The sequence below is a fragment of the Haematobia irritans genome, chromosome 5 (assembly GCF_050003625.1).
Source record: "Haematobia irritans isolate KBUSLIRL chromosome 5, ASM5000362v1, whole genome shotgun sequence".
Taxonomy (NCBI): Eukaryota; Metazoa; Arthropoda; class Insecta; order Diptera; family Muscidae; genus Haematobia; species Haematobia irritans.
Genome location: NC_134401.1, coordinates 135,579,323 through 135,601,900, shown reverse-complemented (window position 1 = coordinate 135,601,900; position 22,578 = coordinate 135,579,323). Strand labels below are relative to the sequence as shown.

At 34.2% G+C, this 22,578-nt stretch overlaps 2 protein-coding genes and 1 long non-coding RNA gene across 3 annotated transcripts; all 3 read left to right on the top strand.

Annotated features, from left to right (window-relative positions):
* The first annotated feature begins 655 nt into the window (after positions 1–655).
* Ugt317A1 (UDP-glycosyltransferase family 317 member A1) lies at positions 656–8,701 on the top strand. The gene is made up of 4 exons (XM_075311922.1): positions 656–1,056; positions 6,929–7,178; positions 7,245–7,706; positions 7,772–8,701. Exons 1-4 carry the CDS (start codon positions 958–960, stop codon positions 8,650–8,652), a joined length of 1,692 nt encoding a protein of 563 aa, XP_075168037.1. The 5' UTR covers positions 656–957; the 3' UTR covers positions 8,653–8,701.
* A 4,822-nt stretch (positions 8,702–13,523) lies between these two features.
* Tom7 (Translocase of outer membrane 7) lies at positions 13,524–14,037 on the top strand. Its single transcript, XM_075312734.1, has 2 exons — positions 13,524–13,734; positions 13,810–14,037. Exons 1-2 carry the CDS (start codon positions 13,635–13,637, stop codon positions 13,872–13,874), a joined length of 165 nt encoding a protein of 54 aa, XP_075168849.1. The 5' UTR covers positions 13,524–13,634; the 3' UTR covers positions 13,875–14,037.
* Positions 14,038–17,629: 3,592 nt separating this feature from the next.
* Positions 17,630–17,988, top strand: LOC142241334 (uncharacterized). The gene is made up of 2 exons (XR_012723581.1): positions 17,630–17,864; positions 17,922–17,988. It is a non-coding gene; the product is annotated as an uncharacterized LOC142241334 (long non-coding RNA).
* Positions 17,989–22,578: the final 4,590 nt, after the last annotated feature.

Here is a 22,578-nt window from a genome sequence, read left to right as displayed (position 1 = left end):
ACAGTCGAAAGGGCGGCGAAGATTCTCTGTAGTGATCTAGATAAGAAAAAGACTGGAGAATTACTCAATGAGAGTCGGACGACAGTCAGGAATATTGCCAGAGCACGTAAATTGAGAGCACATCTGTGCCGAGCAGGAGCAACAGAGGGCGGCATGTTTATAGGATGATGAGATCTTGGAACACTACATTTGTCACAGCCCTGCCTTTACTAGACAAAGTGTTAACCATATCGGCAAAGAGGTGATTCGGGTTCTGGTTCAGCTGGAAAACAGGAACATGCCAGAATGAGAGGAAATGTAAAAACAAATGAACTGGCGATAAGAGGCAGAATGAGAGGAAACGCAAAATCAAATGAACTCGCGATAAGTGCTAGAGAAGTGAAATTAGAGGATGGAATGTTTTTGATATGGTTAGGGTTAGGTTGAAATTTTTTTATTCGAAATAGCGGTATTCTCAATTATATGTTCGATTAATGTGACCGATTAATGGAATAATAATTAATTGTATAACAATATTCATGAGATTCCCATTTAGAATTCATAATACCTACCGACATCCCTATTAATGGGGCACAGCAAAATATGAGAACCACCATATAATGCTCCAGATGGACTTCGAAACAAGGGAAAATATTTGAATGAAATCAGTCTAGAATGCGAAACCATAAGTGAAACATGTGAAATTCGAATAAACAAATACAAAAAAAAATAAAAAGAATAGAAAATACAAAAACCAGATAATTACAAAGAAACAAAAATATTTGTGAAATATTTCGTAATTATAAAAAAAAAACACACCGGATAATAAATTAAGTAATGATTGCACATACTAAACAATTTGAAATGAGAAAAATCTAGCAATAATCTAGTACAACATAAAGTAATAACATTGCCAATCACTTCAAATAAGAAAGTGCAATAGTGCATCCAAACATTCGTCATCAGGGCTATCCCCAAATGCTCTGCACCACACACACACCCATCTCTAGCGACCGCGAAACACATACTCGAGAAGAACGCCTGCTGCTTTACAAGATGCAACATAATTTTAAATTGGTAATGTATAGAGACAACATCGACCTCACTCAACCCCTCATCGAATGGAATGCATATTTGTGAAAATTCCAATTCATAAAAATCATGCAGTATTTCATGAAAACAAATTAGAAACTAAACATGAATTAAATTCAAATTAGAAAATATTTTGACACACATTATGACGACCATAAGTTCAGTTATTCTTTTTGTTTTATTGATAAGAATTTGAATAGAATTAAGTGGGTATACCGACATGCGATTGCTTGGGGAAGTGTCGGAACATAGGAACTCTGATGTGTCCCAATCATCACATTTGTTTTGAGTAGAACTTATGTTTCGTTTATGGTGTCAAGGCGCCGAAGACATCGACTTTCGCATTATCAATAATAAATTCAATGTTAATTCTCACGATTAGTTCATAGTGTTTTTGTAATGGACAATAAGATGATGATCTTCGTAGTGGACCCAAACGAATGACCTTAAAATAATATCAACAAACACATTCCGGTGGCCTTCAAAAATTGATTAAAGCTTGCAGAAGTTTTAAAAAATGCAAGATCTGCCCGCATGCACAACAATTGAAAGTTTGCTCTTTTTTGCTTAAGATGAGTACTACACTCAAAAAAACTTTATTTGGATCAAAATATTTTGATCCTCCTTTTCTATAGAAATAAAATGTTCATATAATTTTCTATAGAAATAAAATTTTGACAAAATTTTCTATAGAAATAAACTTTTCATTAAACTTTCTATAGAAATAAAATTTTCATAAAATTTTCTATAGAAAAAAAATGTTGACCAAATTTTCTACAGAAATAAAATTTTCATAAAATTTTCTATAGAAATACAATTTTGACAAAATGTTCTATAGAAATAAAATTTTCATAAAATTTTCTTTAGAAACAAAATATTGACAAATTTTTCTATAGAAATAAAATTTTGACAAAATTTACTATAAAAATAAAATCCTGACAAAAATTACTATAGAAATAAAATTTTCATAAAATTTTCTATAGAAATAAAATTTTCATAAATTCTTCTTTAGAAATCAAATATTGACAAATTTTTCTACAGAAATAAAATATTGACAAAATTTTCTATAGAAATAAACTTTTCATAAAATTTTCTATCGAAATAACATTTTAATAAAATTTTCTATAGAAATAAAATTTTGACAAAATTTTCGATAGAAATAAAATTTGACAAAATTTTCTATAGAAATAAAATTTGGACAAAATTTTCTATAGAAATAAAATTTTGACAAAATTTTCTATAGAAATAAAATTTTGACAAAATTTTCTAAAGAAATAAAATTTTGACAAAATTTTTTATAGAAAAAAATTTTGACAAAATTTGCTATAGAAATAAAATTTTGACAATATTTTCTATAGAAATAAAATTTTGACAAAATTTTTTATAGAAATAAAATTTTGGCATAAATTTCTATAGAAATAAAATTTTCTTTAGAAATAAAATTTTCAAAAAATTTTCTATAGAAATAACATTTTGAAAATTTTTTCTATAGAAATAAAATTCGGACAAAATTTTCTATAGAAATAAAATTTTGACAACATTTTCTATAGAAAATAAATCTTGACAAAATTTTCTAAAAAAAAAAATTTTTGATAAAATTTTCTATAGAAATAAAATTTTGACGAAATTTTCTACAGAAATAAAATCTTGACAAAAATTTACTATAGGAATAAAATTTTCTTTAGAAATAAACTTTTCATAAAATTTTCTATAGAAATAAAATTTTCATAAAATTTTCTATCGAAATAAACTTTTCATAAAATTTTCTATAGAAATAAACTTTTCATAAAATTTTCTATAGAAATAAAATTTTAACAACATTTTCTATAGAAATTAAATCTTGACAAAATTTTCTAAAGAAATAAAATTTTGACAAAATTTTCTATAGAAATAAAATTTTCTATAGAAATACAGTTTGACAAAATTTTTTATAGAAATAAAATTTTGACAAAATTTTCTACAGAAATAAAATCTTGACAAAATTTACTATAGGAATAAAATTTTCATAAAATGTTCTTTAGAAATAAACTTTTCATAAAATTTTCTATAGAAATAAAATTTTCATAAAATTTTCTATAGAAATAAACTTTTCATAAAATTTTCTATAGAAATAAAATTTTGACAAAATGATCTATAGAAATAAAATTTTGACAAAATTTTCTATAGAAATAAAATTTTGACAAAATTTTCTATAGAAAAAAATTGACAAAATTTACGTAGAAATAAAATTTTCATAACATTTACATAGAAATAAGGTTTTGACAAAATTTTCTATAGAAATAAAATTTTGACAAAATTTCCTATAGAAATAAAATTTTGACAAAATTTTCTATAGAAATAAAATTTTGACAAAATTTTCTATAGAAATAAAATTTTGACAAAATTTTCTATAGAAATAAAATTTTGACAAAATTTTCTATAAAAATAAAATTTTGACAAAATTTTCTAAAGAAATAAAATTTTGACAAAATTTTTTATAGAAATAAAATTTTGACAAAATTTTCTATAGAAATAAAATTTTGACAAAATTTTCTATAGAAATAAAATTTTGACAAAATTTTCTATAGAAATAAAATTTTGACAAAATTTTCTAAAGAAATAAAATTTTGACAAAATTTTTTATAGAAAAAAATTTTGACAAAATTTTCTATAGAAATAAAATTTTGACAAAATTTTCTATAGAAATAAAATTTTGACAAAATTTTCTATAAAAATAAAATTTTGACAAAATTTTTTATAGAAATAAAATTTTGACAAAATAAAATGTAGAAATAAAATTTTGAAAAAAGTTTCTATAGAATTAAAATTTTGAAAAAAATTTCTATAGAAATAATATTTTGACAAAATTTCTATAGAAATAAAATTTTGACAAAATTTCTATAGAAATAAAATTTTGACAAAATTTTCTATAGAAATAAAATTTTGACAAAATTTCTATAGAAATAAAATTTTGACAAAATTTTCTATAGAAATAAAATTTTGACAAAATTTTCTATAGAAATAAAATTTTGACAAAATTTTCTATAGAAATACAATTTTGACAAATTTTTCTATAGAAATACAATTTTGACAAAATTTTCTATAGAAATAAATTTTTGACAAAATTTTCTATAGAAATAAAAAAATTAGAAATTTTTCTATAAAAATAAGTTTTGACAAAATTTTCTTTGAAAATAAAATTTTGACAAAATCTTCTATAGAAATAAAATCTTGACAAAATTATCTATAGAAATAAAATGTTGACAAAATTTTCTATGGAAATAAAACATTGACAAAATTTTCTATAGAAAAAAATTTTGAAAAAAAAATTTCTATAGAAAAAAAGTTTCTATAGAAATGAAATGTTGACAAAATTTTCTGTAGAAATAAAATCTAGACAAAAGTTTCTATAGAAATAAAATCTTGACAAAATTCTCCATAGAAATACAATTTTGACAAAATTTTCTATAGAAATAAAATTTTCATAAAATTTCCTATAGAAATAAAATTTTGACAAAATTTTCTACAGAAATAAAATTTTGACAAAATTTTCTATAGAAATAAAATTTTGACAAAATTTTCTATAGAAATAAAATTTTCTATAGAAATAAAATTTTGACAAAATTTTCTATAGAAATAAAATGTTAACAAAATTTTCTATAGAAATAAAATTTTGACAAAATTTTCTATAGAAATAAAATTTTGACAAAATTTTCTATAGAAATAAAATTTTGACAAAATTTTCTATAGAAATAAAATTTTCTATAGAAATAAAATTTTGACAAAATTTTCTATAGAAATAAAATTTTGACAAAATCTTCTATAGAAAAAAAGTTTGACAAAATTTTCTATAGAAATAAAATTTTGACAAAATTTTCTATAGAAATAAAATTTTGTCAAAATTTTCGATAGAAATAAAATTTTGACAAAATTTTCTATAGAAATAAAATTTTGACAAAATTTTCTATAGAAATTAAATTTTCACAAAATTTTCTATAGAAATAAAATTTTGATAAAATTTTCTAGAGAAAAATTGCAAACTATTGATCAAAAAATTGAAAATATTTTTTTTGTTAATTTGGTAGATTTTTGTTAAAAATTTTCTTCAAATTTTGGTTGATTTTTGTTTTTTGTTTTTTTTTTTTTTTTTGACGATTGTGATAAATACATCAATAACAACCAGTGTTACCATTGAACGACTTTAGTCGCATTTTGCAACCATTTTTAGTCTCTTGTAAGTTTACGTTTTATTGGATTTTATGTTACAATAAGTTGTTCCTTTATTGTTTTTGTGATGCTTTATAGAACATTTTTTGTAATAGAAAGACCTCAAAAATGCAAGCGACTTTTTTTTTATAAATATGCAACTTTTTTGCGACTGTTTCAAAATTTCCAACGGTAATACTGATAACAACTACTTGTGTTCAGTTTCAAGCCGATAACGCGTTTCGTTCAGAAGTTAGAGCGATTTCAACGACGAGCGGACTGTAATCGTTAAATCGACTCAGAATTTCACCAGAACCAAGAATATATATACAGGATGGCTGATATGTAAGCAACAAAGTAAAGCGCTATATTTTATTTTTTCTTCTAATTTTATTGTTCAAATGCAAAAAATATCAGAATTGACATCAAATTTTAAAATCAGTTTAGATTTGTTCGAATAGGATACCTTTGGCCTTCAAACGTTCGACAAAGCCATTACACGCTACACCAAAGGATCTACGGTATTTTGAGCCAAAAAAAAAGGATCTACGGTATTTTGAGCCAAAGAATGCACAATGTTGGAATGTCCATAATCTGCAGCCGAAATGTATAACTGGCCACTTTTGTAGAATCGAATCAATTCCTTGGCTTTTTCCAGCCTAACTATTTTTGTTCGTCTGTGATCTCTTGTACTTTTTCGATCAAATTTGACCATAACATTTCGGATCATTTTTGTTGTTGTCATCGTTATTTTTTGTCCATTTTAGGCGCTATGCAACACTGCTAGCACGGGCGATGTCCTTGAAACCAGTTTCAATGCCTTGCGTGATTGGTGAAAAATGTCCATATAATGCGCTTTACAGACTATCAGTTATTCCGGACGACAGTGCTCGTGTCGACCATATCCCATATATTGTGCACATTATAAGTTAAGTCCGAAGGCATAATCGATACTGCTGCATGTTTATGGGATCGATAACACATTTACCGATTATTTAGTCATCGCCGACAAGTCGTGTCGATCCGTCAAACTGTAAGATTCTTTACAAACACCGACATTCCGTCCGGAATAACTGATAGTCTGTAAAGCGCATAAGACCCAAAATTAATTGTCTCCTCTATGGAGATCCGAATTAGCCAGCGATGAAACATGTGTATAGTCTGGCTTGTGTAGATTGGAATTTTAGTTCGTTAGACCCTGAAGTACAAATACATATATAACAACAATCATCGACTGCTGCTTTTAGCAGACTTTTTTCTATGTGTATAATATTTGGAAGACGTAGTTTTCAACAACTACCAGATCTAATGTTGTTAACTAATGTTTTTAACCCTCTAATGCCCCAATTTTTTTGCCTGCTGATTAAATTTTCAATGTTAACGACACGCAAGCTAGAAACCAAAAAAAAATTATACGGTAAAATTCAGTAAGCCTCTTGAACAGTGTAAACTAAGTTTTCTTTTTATTTTACCCATTTGTGTTGTCTTAAGGTGTGTTTTACTAAAAGCTCCCTTATTAAATGAAGCCCGCCTAAAGGCGGGATTGGGTATTGGAGGGTTAACTGATCATATATCAGACATTTTTTGATTGTATTTTTATGTATGATCATCTGTCAGACATATTTTTCTGAGTGTATTTTCATAATATCATCCATATTATTTTACCTTACAGAGATATTTTCAAACATGGCTACTCATGGTCCTAGGATTTCTAATAACCAACTACACAACAAATGCAGCTAAAATTCTTGGAATATTTCCACATGCCAGTGAAAGTCATTTTATGGTTATGAGAACATTTATGATGGAATTGGCACGCCGTGAACACAATGTAACCGTTTATAGTAGCCATCGTTTAGATGATCGCTTGGATAATCTAAGGGAAATCGTTATTGAACCAGAGTTTCCATTTTGGAAAGAAGGTGAGTGCGTAAGGTATTTGTGTTTTAATGAAACCATTTTCAATAGGATCAAATTGTTATCCCTAGTTCAGGACAAAGCAGGAGTAAAAAGTCTTCAGGAATTGGGCAAACTAAACGATGAGAAACTGACTAGGTATTTGGCTCAAGCTGGATCATCATTAATGGATAATTTTCTGGAGAACTATCAAGTGAAGGACCTGTTGAATATACAGCCCGATGATTTCGATTACGATTTAATTGTTGTCGACTTATTCTATACGGAAGCCCTATTGGCTTTGGGCTATTACTTTAGGACTCCGGTGGCAGCCATTGTAAGCAAGGACTTTGCTGAATATATGGAAATTGTTCAGGAAATGATGGTACCAGCAGCTTGTTTTCCTTACGATTTGGAAAACTATGATGTGAATTTGGGTTTCTGGCAGAGATTGAATAACATCAAGCAATGTGTGAACAGGCGCCATAGTTTCAGAGAAGACCACTATGGAAGACAAGAAAAGTTAATCAAGAAACATTTCACTCAAATACAAGGTAAGAGAAAACGAAAACAGAAACGAATTCTTGGGAAACGGAATTTATATGAAGTTATCTTCTAGGTCCCTTGCCATCAGTTATGGATTTACAATCCAATTTAGCTTTGCTTTTGGTCAACGATTATTATCCTTTGGCAACGCCTAGACCTTTGGTTCCCAATATTATACATGTTGGAGGTTTGCAGGTGCGGGCCCCTCGTGAATTACCATGGCACATCAGACGTTTCTTGGATGAGGCCCGTTCCGGTGTGGTCTACATCAACTTGGGCGATGAACAATTATGTGGAGAAATCGCCCAAGATAAACTGGAAGCATTCCTTCATGTTTTTAGCAAAAGAGAAGAACGTTTCCTTTGGACATGCCATGATATTCAAAAAATGGATGGCCTTCCGAAAAACGTCATGCTGCAGCATATGGTGCCACAAACAGATATTCTTGCTCATCCCCATGTGAAGATATTCATTATGAATGGTGATCTGTTGGCCCTGCAAGAGGCCATTGTTCGTCATGTGCCCATAGTAGGAGTGCCATTATTCAAAAATGAATTGGAAAATGTTATGATGGCTGAAAAACTGCAAATTGGTCTTCGCATAGACTATGAAAATTTAACGGAGACTTCATTGATTTGGGCCTTGGAATCAATGGCCTATAAGGAATTTTATGTTCTCAATATAAGAGACACATCAAAGATATATCGTGATCGACCACTGGGAGGTTTGGCAAGTGCTTTATTTTGGATTGATTATGTTCTCAAATATGGTAGTCAACCATTGAGGACTAATGGTGTTGGTATACCTTTGGGTGAAATGCATTTCAATGATTTAATAGTTTATAATTTTATTGTAACGATCATTGTATTGTCATCTTTGGTGGGCATTTACTTTTTGGGTGCGTATGTTTATCGAAAACGACAAACGGAAAAAATGTTTTCCAAACTCAATTAAAATTAGGCAGTAGTTTTTTTAAGAATAAACAAACAAAACTGACAACAAATATCGGTCGTTTAAATTACCAAGTAAAGATAAAGAGAAATTTATTTAAAGGCCCAACAGAAACGTCTACTGACAGAACTCACAAACGTTTTTATAACTTCCATCATTCCATTTGTAAAAGTCTGTTAAAAGTGGGTGGTTGCAGTTATATTTTCGCAATGCATGGTCTTGAAAACAAAAATTTGTAAAGCTTTCTGTGGTACCCAAAGTAAGAACTAGAAAAAAGCTCCTAAATGAGATCATCCAAACTAAAATCTTTTTAATCGAGTTTAAAAAATGACTGGCAATTGTTGTTGTTTCAGCAAACAGTTCGGCTGTTTTAGCAGATTTTCCTGCTGGGTTTAACCCTCTAATGTCCCAATTTTTTGCCAGCTGATTAAATTTTCAATGTTAATTACACAAAAGCAAGAAAACTAAACAAGAAAAATTTATAGGCCAAATTCAATCCCACGGCGGCGGGTTCTACGCACCGGATTGACCCGATGGATACCAGCCATCGGCCAGCGGCTGCCACCTCAGTGTACGTGTTGTCTCGTCCATTTTTTCGTGTTGGAGAAGGTGCATCCCGGGGAGCCTTCTCCGCCTGCTTTTGGTCCGAGCCGGGATAGAGGAAAACCCCGGACCATGGTACTGTGCCGTCTGCCGAAATCGAATTCACCATCGCTCGGTTTCGGTGAGGTGTAACCGGTGCATGGAATGGGTGCACTTCCGGAATTGCTCCGGCCTAACATCGCTGCGGGAGTATAGTCAAACTGACTTCGTGGCAGGATGCTGTGCCAATGACAGCAGCAGTGGGTCATCTGATTATGTGACCCCACCGACTTCTCCCGCACAACAATATTCTCCGCCGCAGCATCTTACACCGAATATTGTTGTACCAGTTCCGGAGAGTGCATCATTTTTGCAATTTAATTGCAACGGGCTCCGTGGTAAGATTAGTGAGATCGTAGACTTTATGAATCGGAAAAGGATAAGGGTCGCGGCGATCCAGGAAACAAAGCTGAATCCCACCTGCAGCCTACGACATTGTGATGGGTACAATGTCCTACGGAAGGATCGCACAAGAAATGGAGGTGGTGGCCTGGCTTTCATATTACACCGTTCCGTGCAGTATAGACCTATCACGCTTGTGCTAGACACTAATGACCCGTACATGGAATGTATGGGGGTAGCAGTTAAGTGTGGGGCTGCCGAGATAGAGCTATACAATGTGTACATACCGCCGGTTGGTAGCTGTGCTCCTGGTTATAGCCCAAACATTGAGTGGTTGTTGAGCGGGCATAACCGATTGGTTCTAGGAGATTTTAATGCCCACCATGAACTCTGGCATTCTCTCCTGGGTAATGACCAGAGGGGCATAGCTTTGGCAGAGCAGATAGACGACTCCACATTTTGCACGGTGAACGAAGAGGCCCCCACGAGAATTATGGGTGACTGCAGCAGTTCGCCAGACTTATCGTTAGCATCGCCTGGTCTGATAAATGACGTCTCCTGGCAACCCGTCATTTCATTGGGTTCGGACCACCTCCCCATAATTCTCACCATCAACCGACCCTCCGATTTCATAACCTCTGAACGCCGGACGTTTATTAATCAAAAGAAAGCCAACTGGGAAGGCTTCAGAGAATACACCGATCGCCGCTTCAGTGAGCTCCCGTCCCCCTCACATGTTCATGTTGCCCAGAGGGAGTTCCGGGACATCATCAACGCAGCAGCCGCTCGCTTCATACCCGCTGGTCGAATTGCCCAGGTGAGGCCCAACTTCCCAGCCGAAGCGGCGGGACTCGCAGACGAGCGTGATGAACGCCGTCGTGCTAACCCTGCTGATCCTAGAATCAGAGAACTAAATCTAGAGATTAGTAAGATAGTCGACGAGCACAAGCGGAACACTTGGTTAGAGCACCTGAAGCAATGTAACTTAGGAACAGGAACTGGTAAATTGTGGTCAACAGTTAGAGCCCTCTCGAACCCCTCCACAAGGGATGATGGGATTTCAGTCACATTTGGAGACGTGACTGTGACTGATCCGAAGAGGTGCGCCAAATACTTCAACCGACAGTTTGTCGAGCATCCCGAGAGTGATAGAGCGAAAAGGAGAGCCACCCGTCGTGTACGTGGTCTCCGAGCCGATGACACACCACAATTTACTGCAGTCGAAGTTACCAATGTCATCAACAGCGCGAAACCATCTAAGGCGCTGGGCCCTGACGGAATTTCAATGCTAATGCTGAAGCATCTGGGAATACTGGGAGTTGAGTACCTGACCAGACTCGTCAATTTGTCTTTGGAATCACACATTATACCCGATGTCTGGAAAATGGGAAGGGTGATTCCACTACTGAAACCGGGCAAAGATTCGAGCAAAGGTGAATCGTACAGACCGATATCCCTTCTGTCGCCAGTAGCCAAGACACTTGAGGCATTACTCCTCCCCAGCCTTGTGGAGAATTTTCCAGCTGCCCACCATCAACATGGATTCCGTAAGGTACATAGTACGACAACAGCCTTACATGCCATTTCGACACATATTAATAAGGGACTTAACCAGCCCAGGCCGTGTCACAGGACGGTCCTCGTGGCGCTTGACCTATCGAAAGCATTCGATACGGTCAACCATGCCACATTATTTGAGGACATCGAGAATACGTCCCTACCGGCAGGAGCGAAGCGTTGGGTGCTGAATTATATGTGTGGACGCCAGTCGTACGTGGAATTCAGGGACAGAAAGTCAAGACCGCGTAGAGTTAAACAGGGAGTTCCCCAAGGTGGGGTGATATCTCCGGCACTGTTTAACCTCTACATGTCCTCGATTCCACCCCCTCCTGACGGCGTCGAGATTGTATCATATGCGGATGACTGTACAATCTTGGCATCTGGGCCCAATGTTGATGACATTTGCGATCGGTTGAACGTCTACATAGCTAATCTTACCAGTTATTTCACTGCGAGAAACTTGAGGATATCCCCCACCAAATCCTCAGCCACACTATTTACTACATGGACGGCAGAAGTGCGCAGGCAGTTGAATATCAGAGTCGATGGAGTAATAATTCCGACCACAAATTACCCCAAGATTCTTGGGGTCACATTCGACAGCCTTTTTAGGTCATCTGCCCATGCCACTGCAATTTGTAATAAGCTCCGTGGTAGAAACAAGGTCCTCAAGTCACTAGCCGGCAGTACTTGGGGTGCGGACAAAGAAACCTTGCTAACTACTTATAAGGCAATTGGCCGGTCAGTGGTAAACTATGCAGCGCCAGTGTGGACACCGCAGACCAGTGATACGCAGTGGAATAACATACAAACCTGCCAGAACGCTGCTCTTAGAACTGCGACTGGGTGTCTCCGCAGCACACCCCTGGATCACCTTTATGTGGAGACAAAGATCATCCCTGTGCGAAGACACAACTACATGTTGTCAAAGCAGTATCTCCTGGGTTGTTATCGCAGTAATCATCCAAACCACCATCTTATGGATACACAACCACCACCCAGGAACGTAAGGGTTGATATACATAATCTAGAGCGCGAGATCCAGCGCTATAAAAGAGAGCCTCTAGATCAAGCAGCGTACCAGGCAGGTTTGAACAGGATTCATGAGGATACTGTAGCTGAAGCGGTGAGAAGCTACAAGGTTAATCCTGTTCTTGGAGTCCGACCACCGCCCATAGCACCGGAGGAAAGAGACCTCCCACGGCAGACTAGGGTAGTTTTGGCCCAATTAAGATCAGGCAAGTGCAGCCGCCTCAATTCCTACTTATCGGTGATTGATAGCAGCGTAGCTGACGTTTGTCCAATTTGCAACCAAGGGCCACACGACACGCGTCATCTTTTCTCTTGCCCAGCCAAACCAACCCGACTTACCACCAGATCACTCTGGACACACCCCATCTTAGTCGCAGAGTTCCTTGATCTGCCAACAAGCTGATGTACCAAGCGTATAACATGAAATGGATGAGATCACAATAAACTGTTACAACAACAACAACATATAGGCCAAATTCAGTATATGCGGCAAAGCCTCTTGAACAGTTTAAACTAAGTTTTCTTTTTAGTTTCCATTTTTGTTGTCTTAAAGTGCGTTTTACTAAAAGCTTCCTTATTAAATTAAGCCCGCCTAAAGGCATGATTGGGCATTAGAGGGTTAAATTTATAAAACAATAGACCTAAAAAACTGCCATTGTGGAGGATATAAGACATGTCCCGGGCAGGATTCATCAACGATTTTATGACTCCCAACAAAGTTTTTATGACATATTCCAACGCTCCTCTTCTTATCTTAGTTGGAACAAGTACCAAAAATTCAATGCTAAGTTAAGGTGAGTATTAAGTTCCAGTTTAGCCGCTAAAATCGCCATTTTTCACGATTACTTTTCTTTAATAATACTTCTTAAGGAATACAAACTTTGTGAAAACTTGCTTTGGGCTATTCCCCATCAAGTTATAATAAAATCTGCAACAAATATGTATAATTTTATGCCTTTTTTACTGATTTAGTTTTCACTTTAGTGAAAAAAATCGAACTTAATACCCACCTTTATGCTTCAACCCACCAACTTTGTTGTAAATGACAAAAATGGCAATGATTTTTTTTTTTTTGCAGTAAATATTTGTAAAATTTAATAATTTTGTTATTATTAATATTTTATTTGTTTTAAAGCAATAAATAAATTTGTTTTAATTTTTGCTTTTTAACCGTCATAGAAATAAATCACCCCAGTGTTGCCACATTGAGGACAAAAGATCTCAACTGCAACCAACTTTACTCATATGTATTGCCAACCATTTTGCTAAGATAGAGAAAATGCAACCAAATTAGATGGCGCTCCAACCCAACAGCTGGTCCCACATTCTCATGTGCTGTGTATTCTTATTGTAAGAATCATTTTCCGATTGTCATTTAACAATCTAATAAAATAAACTAAAAAATCAATATGGGCTTATCACCTGGAGTTAAAGAACGTTTAGAAGTTGTATATGAAATAGCTAAAACCACATTCCATTGGGGTTTTGTGCCTATGGTTTTGTATTTGGGTAAGTTTGAGAAAAACCCCCACAAAAATAAATCTTGGTCGATATTGTTATGAAATAAAACATGTTAATTTTCAGGTTTCAAAAAGGGAGCCGAGCCTGGTATGCCACCATTGTCTATAATGAGTTTATTATGGCAATAGGAACATTACAGATGTGACATTTATTAGTTCTTAATTATCTTTACTGTGGGTCGTCGTGTGGCAGGTTCACTCATAGCTCATTGGAAACCTGAATACCAAACAATGTACATCAAACATTGACTATTAATAAATCTATTGTGATTTACCAAAAACAAAAATAAAATTTGTTTTCAATAATTTCTAGAATAATGTTAACATGATGAGAAGACTGCTGGAGTTCGTCTTTTCAGGGATAGTTTGAGCTTAGTAAACAATTTAAGGTTGTTGGTAAAAGATGACCAAAAAAAGGCAAAAAAAATAATTACAACCATTACGAGTGCTTTATGACGGTTACCAGCCTCTCCACCAAAACTGTAAACGCAAGGTTTTTTTCGGCTTAAACCCCGATCTTGTACCCAAACATACATATGAAATTCTCGTCGAATTTTTGGAAAAGAAGCCTCCAAGACTATAAATTACTTTTTCGCACGCTGTAGTCAAAATTTGTATATTGTCCCAAACCGAAAATGCTCAGATATGGCCATAAAATGTATGTTAGAAAAGGTTAAAGTGGCTGCCCGATTTATTTTGAGGCTCACTTACACTAAAGGGTGATACGGTCAAAATTTGGTCTATATAAACTTGACGTATTTCTTTCAATTTTGCATTTAAAAAACCTGAACAACCCTCATTTTTAAGGTGTGTGTGTGTAGAATGTTGCTTTGGAATTCACTCTTCAGTTGTCAAAATGCCGTCCAAGCAAGAAGAGCAGCGTATCAAAATTTTGCTCGCGCATCGCGAAAATCCGAGCTACTCGCACGCAAAGCTGGCAAAATCGCTAAAAGTTGCCAAATCAACCGTTACAAATGTAATTAAAGTGTTAAGGGGACGTTTGTCGACAGCCAGAAAGTCTGGATCGGGGGGAAATCGAAAACTGGAAGCCGCTGAGACGACAAAGAGAGTTGCCGGTAGTTTCAAGCGAAACCCTAACCTCTCTCTCTCCGAGATGCCGCAAATAAGCTGGGTGTATCGTCTACAACCGTGCATCGAGCCAAAAAACGAGCCGGACTATCTACTTACAAGAAGGTAGTGACTCCAAATCGCGATGATAAACAAAATACGACGGCCAAAGCGCGATCCGGAGGCTGTACACGACGATGCTGACGAAGTTTGACTGCGTGGTAATGGACGACGAAACCTACGTCAAATTTAATTTGATTTTTTAAATAAACGATTTCACCGATTTACACGCGTTTTCCCTTGACCAAATTTTGACCGTATCACCCTTTATTCAGTCCATTGTGATCGAACGTATGTTAATTAATAAGCGGGAGGTATGAAGATACATCTCGAGGATACTAGAAAAATGGAAATATCACAGCTTCTTGTTTTGGAAGATAAATTGCGTATGTTAACAAATGAAAGCTTGAGTGATATATACGGTTCTTTCTTTTGAAGGCATATCAAAAGTTCGTGCCAGTGTTTTCGGAGGGGCAACCTCGCAACGGCAGGTTGAGAACTTCACTCTTATTTAACTACGATTTGAAATACTCAGGGAATACATACTATATAGGGAATTATATTACAAAATTTACTATTATAATAGAAAAGAAGACTTGATGCGTGAATCTCAAAATTGATTGTAGTACTAGCACCGATGTGCATGAAGAATAGTGCCCCGTGAAAACTTTGAAATACTAATAAAATGGGTACTATGTTTGGTTTTCCACCAAAACTCTATATTAAAAGTTCAAAAATATCTATGACGTTCATTGTATTTGTTATCCAATCTTGTCAAACCTTGGATGGAAGTTATAAACCATTAATTGTGTACAATTTCATCTTTTAAAAATAATTAATTCAAACAAGTAACCGTGGAAATGAACTCGCTTTTGTCGAACATACTTCCCACCATTACTTTACCAACCAACTTAGGAACATAAGCGTTTCAAGAAATTTTAGCTAGCCCCCAATCTATGATACAGTAATGTAATATATTGAAAAATCGTGAATAGGGTTTGAAATCCCTAAGTCTTCCCCAGAGGCCTTTCTGCTTGGGAGTAAACCTTATGATAACATTGGAATAATTGAAGATCTATAATATAGCATAAAATGAACACTTACCATATTTTATTTAGTCTCTATGAAGTGTCTTTGTGATAGATAACCAATGTTTTTTTAACGCTTTACTATAACTAGTTCACAGTCACTTGCACTAAAACTGTTTCACATCACTTAAATCCCAAAATTTAAAAATCTTTACAGTTTATTGAAACTCAACTTTTATAAAAGTTCTTTCGATGAACAATTTATAAGTTTTCTCCAACTATTTTCATTTTATTTTACCGAACGTACTATTTCGATTAATGGCGTTGAACAAATTCACTTTGGAGGGAAATTGGATTACTAATTTACAGTTATGCAAAAGGCGTTGCCAGATACAACAAAGTTTTATGTAACCGGTAATTGCTGTACGGGTAGTGATTTAGAAATAAATAAGGTATGTTCGCTAACCTAAAAATGTGAGGTTTGATTTTTGCTATAAGCTGAGTATTATGTTCAGTTTTCAAGCTGAAAATCAGCTTGCTTTCACGGCTACTTTTTTTAATTAACTAATTTAGAAATATAAAATTATTTGCAATCAATTCCTTGGATCTTTTCCATCCATTATTTGGCAAGAAAAAACCGAACATAGTACTCACCTATATGGGACACTCTAACCAAGCTGTTGTTGTCAAAAGGTGGGTACTATGTTCGGTTTTCGAGTTGAAAACCACTTTATTTTCGCGATTACTTTTCCTTATATAATCAAAATTATAAATGAAAATAAGCATATTCCTGTAAAGTCTCGCCGAAATCTATAGGAAAAAGAATCTGCGCGTCAAGTGAGTTAATTTATCTGCTTCATATTGAAGTGTTTTAATAAAGTAACCGCGAAAATTTCAACGTGAAAACAGAACATAGTACCTACCTAAAGAGAGAATTCAATTCTTCAGTTAACGGACGGATTTACGCATGGAATGTAGATCAGTCTTAAATGAGGGTATTAAATTCGAGTTTAGCCATTAAAATCCAAAATAAATCTGTAAGAACAGAATAAAATTATATTTTATTTTTGGGGAATTAATATCTTAATGGGGGGATAGTCAAAAAAAAATTAAAAAGCTTATTCAATTTAAAAACAAATTATTAACGAAAAGTGACCTAAAGGTATTAAGGTATTAAGTTCGAGTTTAGCCGCTAAAATCGTCATTTTTTTCATGATTACTTTTCTTTAATAATCCATTTTAAGGATTATAAACTTTGTGAAAATTTGCTTTGGACTTTTCCCCATCAAGTTATAAAAAAATTTGCAGCAAATATGTATAATTTTATGCCTTTTTCTTACTGATATAGTTTTCACTTTAGCGATTTTAGCGGCTGAACTCGAACTTAGTACCCACCTTAAAGTAACATAACCTAATACCGGCCTCTATGGTGGGAATTATCTTCCATTTTCAAGCCAAAAACCAGCTATTTTTGTCAGTTACTTTTTTCAAGTGAATGAAATGTTACGCAATTATTATGTTGATTCTTTTCCATCCATTATATGTCAGGATTTTGTAAATATATAATTGACTTCGTGTATTTTCTCGCACTGTTAGTTATGGAAAAATTAAACATGGTACCCATCTTTACAAAAATTGTCGGAAGTGGTATGTTTACATAAAGAATTACTATTTCTATATTTCAGACTAAAGGTGGGTATTAAGTTCGAGTTTATGCTTAGTCCCTGCCAGCATTTCAAAGTTCCATTTCAACCTCATCGTTACCACAGACTCGTAAATGTCACTTCAACCATCATGAAAAGGTACATCAAAAAGTACATGCAAGTAATTTGCCATCCCTACTGTTAAAAAAGCCATTTTTTTTTTGTGAAACGCCAAGCGCAACCAGCTTGTTATATTTTAATTAAATAAAAACGAAAATAAAGTTCTGAAAACATAGATTATACGCTTAAAATTGTGAAAGGTATATTGGTGAACAATTTGGTGATTTTCCAAATGGAATAAAGTGATTGTTTTTCAGATATTTTACAGACACGCTGCCTCCATGGAATAAAAACACTGGTTGATAGACGCAGCAACATGTAACTCGCTACTTGTAACTCAACATCATCATTAATGCCAAAAATTATGTTAAATGTAATGTGATAGTGGTATAATGTTATATTTTTAAGAATTTGTAAATGTTTAATCAAATTAATAAATATCTAAAAAAACGTGTTTTACTCGACAATGATTCTTTTACAACTATCTTAAAATGCACTTTTTCTGATTGTTTGGAGGGTCCCTTATTGGCGTCGTTCTAAATTGATCTATAAAGGCACCTAATAATTGCACTCATGCGAAACATTTTTGTAGTAACTTAGCGTGGCACAACTTCTCAATAGTGACGGCGCTTTTCCGACGAGTTTTTGATGTCGTGTATGATTGTTTTCGACGTAGTGGGGATTCTCAAAAGAGTCCCCAAATTCAAAAAATGTTGGCAGGGGTACTAAGTTCGTTTCTGCGAAAAACGAATATCTTCATCTATCTCCGTAAATAGGGTATCAAACCCAGATATGTTAACATATTTATGCGAAATAATATGCCTGCCTATTTTTTCGTGCGAAAAATCCAGGGTTGTATAAATATGTGTTTGAAAATTATCAAAACAAAGATTTCGCATTTATTTCGCGCCAACGTTTTTTTATATGGAGTATAACAGTTTTTCGTGCGAAAACATGATCTTAGTACTAGGCTTTAGCCGCTAAAAACGTTATTTTTTCACGATTACTTTTCTTTAATAATACATTTTAAGGAACACAAACTTTGTGAAAATTTGCTTTGGGCTTGTCCCCATCAAGTTATAATAAAATTTGCAACATGTATAATTTCATGCATTTTGCTTACTGATTTAGTTTTCACTTTAGCGATTTTAGCGACTAAAGGTGAGTATTAAGTTCGAGTTTAGCCGCTAAAATCGCCATTTTTTCACGATTACTTTTCTTTAATAAAACTTTTTAAGGAATACAAACTCTGTGAAAACTTGCTTTGGGCTATTCCCCATCAAGTTATAATAAAATCTGCAACAAATATGTATAATTTCATTCCTTTTTTTACTGATTTAGTTTTCACTTTAGTGAAAAAACTCGAACTTAATACCCACCTTAAACTCGAACTTAATACTCACCTTAACCTTTTAAAATATTCTATATTTCACGGTACTGGTATCACCTCTCCTCAAGCTTAAAACCAAAGTGGGAGCCACCGTGGTGCAATGGTTAGCATGCCCGCCTTGCATACATAAGGTCGTGGGTTCGATTGCTGCTACGACCGAACACCAAAAAGTTTTTCAGCGGTGGATTATCCCACCTCAGTAATGCTGGTGACATTTCTGAGGGTTTCAAAGCTTCTCTAAGTGGTTTCACTGGAATGTGGAACGCCGTTCGGACTCGGCTATAAAAAGGAGGTTCCTTGTCATTGAGCTTAATATGGAATCGGGCAGCACTCAGTGATAAGAGAGAAATTCACCATTGTGGTATCACAATGGACTGAATAGTCTAAGTGAGCCTGATACATCGGGCTGCCACATAACCTAACCTAACCTAAAGGCCGGTACTCTGTTTGTTGGTGCGAAAAAAGTTCCACTCAATCATTGTTTCGCGTTGAAAAATGATAGTGTTGACAATATATTTTGAGGAAAAAAACAGCCATTTTGGGACTTTTTTGCGTTTATTTCGTCGAAATGTATTGACAACATCGCAGACTGTCACGAAATGATTACATATACATACGCAACTAGTGGCTCGATTTACACACACACGCATACAAAATAAATAATTTGAAAAAGAAGAAGCAGGCGAAGTTATTTTACAAATATCTTTGGAATTAAACAACTAATTTTACAGTGCTGCATTTTATTTTTTGGAACATACCAATTAATTCTTGTGATTCCATTCATTGCTACCTCGGTACTATACATGTTGGTTGAAGTGCTAATGCTTGTTTTGGAACATCAATTGCTGTGCCTCCTTTTGTTTAAATTATGTTTTGTGTTTATTATCCCGATGCCCAGTACAAATGAAACGATTGTAAAATATAATTCACCAAATAAAGCTTTTATTTTGTTAACATTTGTGTTTAAATTTCATGTTATATATGTACATTATTTATATTCTACCATATAGTAGGGAGCGGCTAGATATTGTTGCTAATTTATTATGGAAATACAACTCCATGTTAAGGTAGGTACTATGTTCGGTTTCCGAAGCGAAATCCCATACAAAACCAAAAATGCGAAAAACTACCGAAATATTTTTTCATTTGTGGTACTTTGTTTTTTTTCGAGTTGAAAAACTGACATAAAGTTCATAGTCCCTAATTAGGTCGGCTTTAAATCCTTCCATATGTTGAGATTAGTTAGTTTCAAAACATGGCGCCATTTGTAATGTGAATTAAGAAATAATTGATTTATTCAAATGATTTGTGTTAAATTAGAATACAAAAGTGGTTCGCGTTGTTATTTAAAAATGCAATTAGATTGACGAAATAAAAATAACGGAGTGCTATATGTATATAACATATATAACAGCATCTGGTTCTGTAGCCGTTTCTGCCACAGTAGCATCTGCCCTCACATCCCTGACACCCACAATTGCAGCCACTACATCAGCTACAGTGAACAACTCCAACATAGCACCCTCAACACCTGCCACGACCACAGTGGCTGTGACCGCAAATATTGTATTGCAACAACCAAATACAACGGCCGCCCAAGTAGTGAGTGGTCCCATTGGGGTGGCAGCAAATACTACTCCAATATTAGCCACTATTACTAATTCTTCAAATGCAATATCGACTGTTGCTGCCGTTAGTAATACAAATGCAATACTAATGCAATGGTGGTTTCACAATCATCCACAATAGTATCACCAGCAGCTGGATCGAATGTTGTTGTTCCCACCACTACAATGGCTTTAGCAGGAGCTACCGTGGGACTTAAGTCTGGTCCAGATATTACAATGACATTGAACCGTATAAATACGGCAGAGAATGAAGTTGATGTGGAGGAATGTTTACCAGGTGATGTTGTTAAATTGGATTTTGCTGGCGAAGTAGTGGCCGGGTGAAATTTTACCCCTAAGGAATGTCTTCTAGGAGTTTCCAATCGGCGACCGGTGCCCTTTGGAAACTCCGCCTATTACAACAGTACCATCATCGCTTCAGCCATCAGCAACAATAGCATTCCATCAGCGTCATATTGTAGAGATACAACCAGGCCACCATTTATCATCATCCCCTGCTAATTTAGAATTGACTAATGTTATGCTACATAATGTTTGCACAGAACACGAAGAAGTAGAAGAAGCTAATTGTCATAATACTGCAGATGTAATCGATGAAGATTTCTTTTTTAAAATATGCTTAAAAACGATTTCGTCTTATCTCTGTAAACCCAGTGCTTCTACATTCAACACCCATTTTTTACAAAGAAATGAATTGTATTTTTTTTATTATTTTACCGCTCCTCGTAATTGCTCCCTTTTCTATTTGTTAAGCGAGCTCGTTTTTTGTGTGTAAGAGGCGTAAATGAATGAGAATTGAACAAAAGAAATGTTAATGCAATTTTAATTTTTAATGGAAACAACATGAAAGCTAAATATGAGAAATGATAATTAAAAATTTTTAAATATAACAATATTAATGAAAGAAAGCTGATAATCCAGAAAAGAAAACATTGTGTTCTAGGGTCTTTAATTAGTGTATAAATGTACAAATTAATAAAAAATCATAATAAAATTATAATCGAACTTGTTTTATTTTTATATACCGGGGTATAAGTAATTGGGTGGTCTTATACGTTTTATACTTTTTAATATAAAATTAGTAAATTTTTCTGAACAAAGTTATATCCAAAATAAATGTTTATAGCAAATAATTAAATAATTTTTATTTAAATAGCAAAATAATTTTCTTGTATTCATCATTTGTCCAAAATGGTTGCGATAGGCTGGAATGAAACGATTTAATTTCGTTGTGGCTTTTAAATTTCAGTTAGCGGCATTCTAGCATTTTATCAATTCAAAACACTGGTTGAATTTCATAACGTGACTGAAATAGTTATTGGAACTTATACATTGGGAGAGTATAACATCCTTCAGTAAACCAGCCAATTGCTTCTCAATGTATTAATTTCAGTCAACGAAGAGTCTGGTATAGAACACTAACATCCCTTTGTGACGAAATATAAGTCGGGAACAGTGACTTTGGCTTAGGGACTACCCTTGAACTTGAGTTATGGGCTTAAGTTGGTTGTTCCCCCCGATGTAACAACATTGGCAAATGAAATGGCGTTATTATCCTTTGTGGGAACCGTGGTGGTGACCACTGGATTTGAAATTGCTAGTGAGGCGGCAACAGCATGGTATTGCAATGCGATTGTGTAGATATTGTGGACACCAACGAAATAAGTTTGTTGAGGAATGAGTCCATTGCTGCGCATGATGTAAAAGTTAGCATAACACCGGAATTATATGTTTTTTTGATGTGCGTTACAAATTGACGGTATCCATTTGGAAAAGCTGAAGAAGACAATGTACCACATGTTGTAAAAGCTGTTGCAGAATGTGGTAAGACACCAGGAGTAGAGCGGCTGGAGCTTTATTCTTAACAATTATTAGTGTCCAGTGCTGTATGAGATT

Coding starts and splice junctions, on each gene's coding strand:
- Ugt317A1 (XM_075311922.1), top strand. CDS start 958: ATGCTCTGCACCACACACACACCCATCTCTAGCGACCGCGAAACACAT. Junction 1,057..6,928: donor TGCAACATAATTTTAAATTG/GTAATGTATAGA, acceptor TTTACCTTACAG/AGATATTTTCAAACATGGCT. Junction 7,707..7,771: donor ACATTTCACTCAAATACAAG/GTAAGAGAAAAC, acceptor GTTATCTTCTAG/GTCCCTTGCCATCAGTTATG.
- Tom7 (XM_075312734.1), top strand. CDS start 13,635: ATGGGCTTATCACCTGGAGTTAAAGAACGTTTAGAAGTTGTATATGAA. Junction 13,735..13,809: donor GCCTATGGTTTTGTATTTGG/GTAAGTTTGAGA, acceptor GTTAATTTTCAG/GTTTCAAAAAGGGAGCCGAG.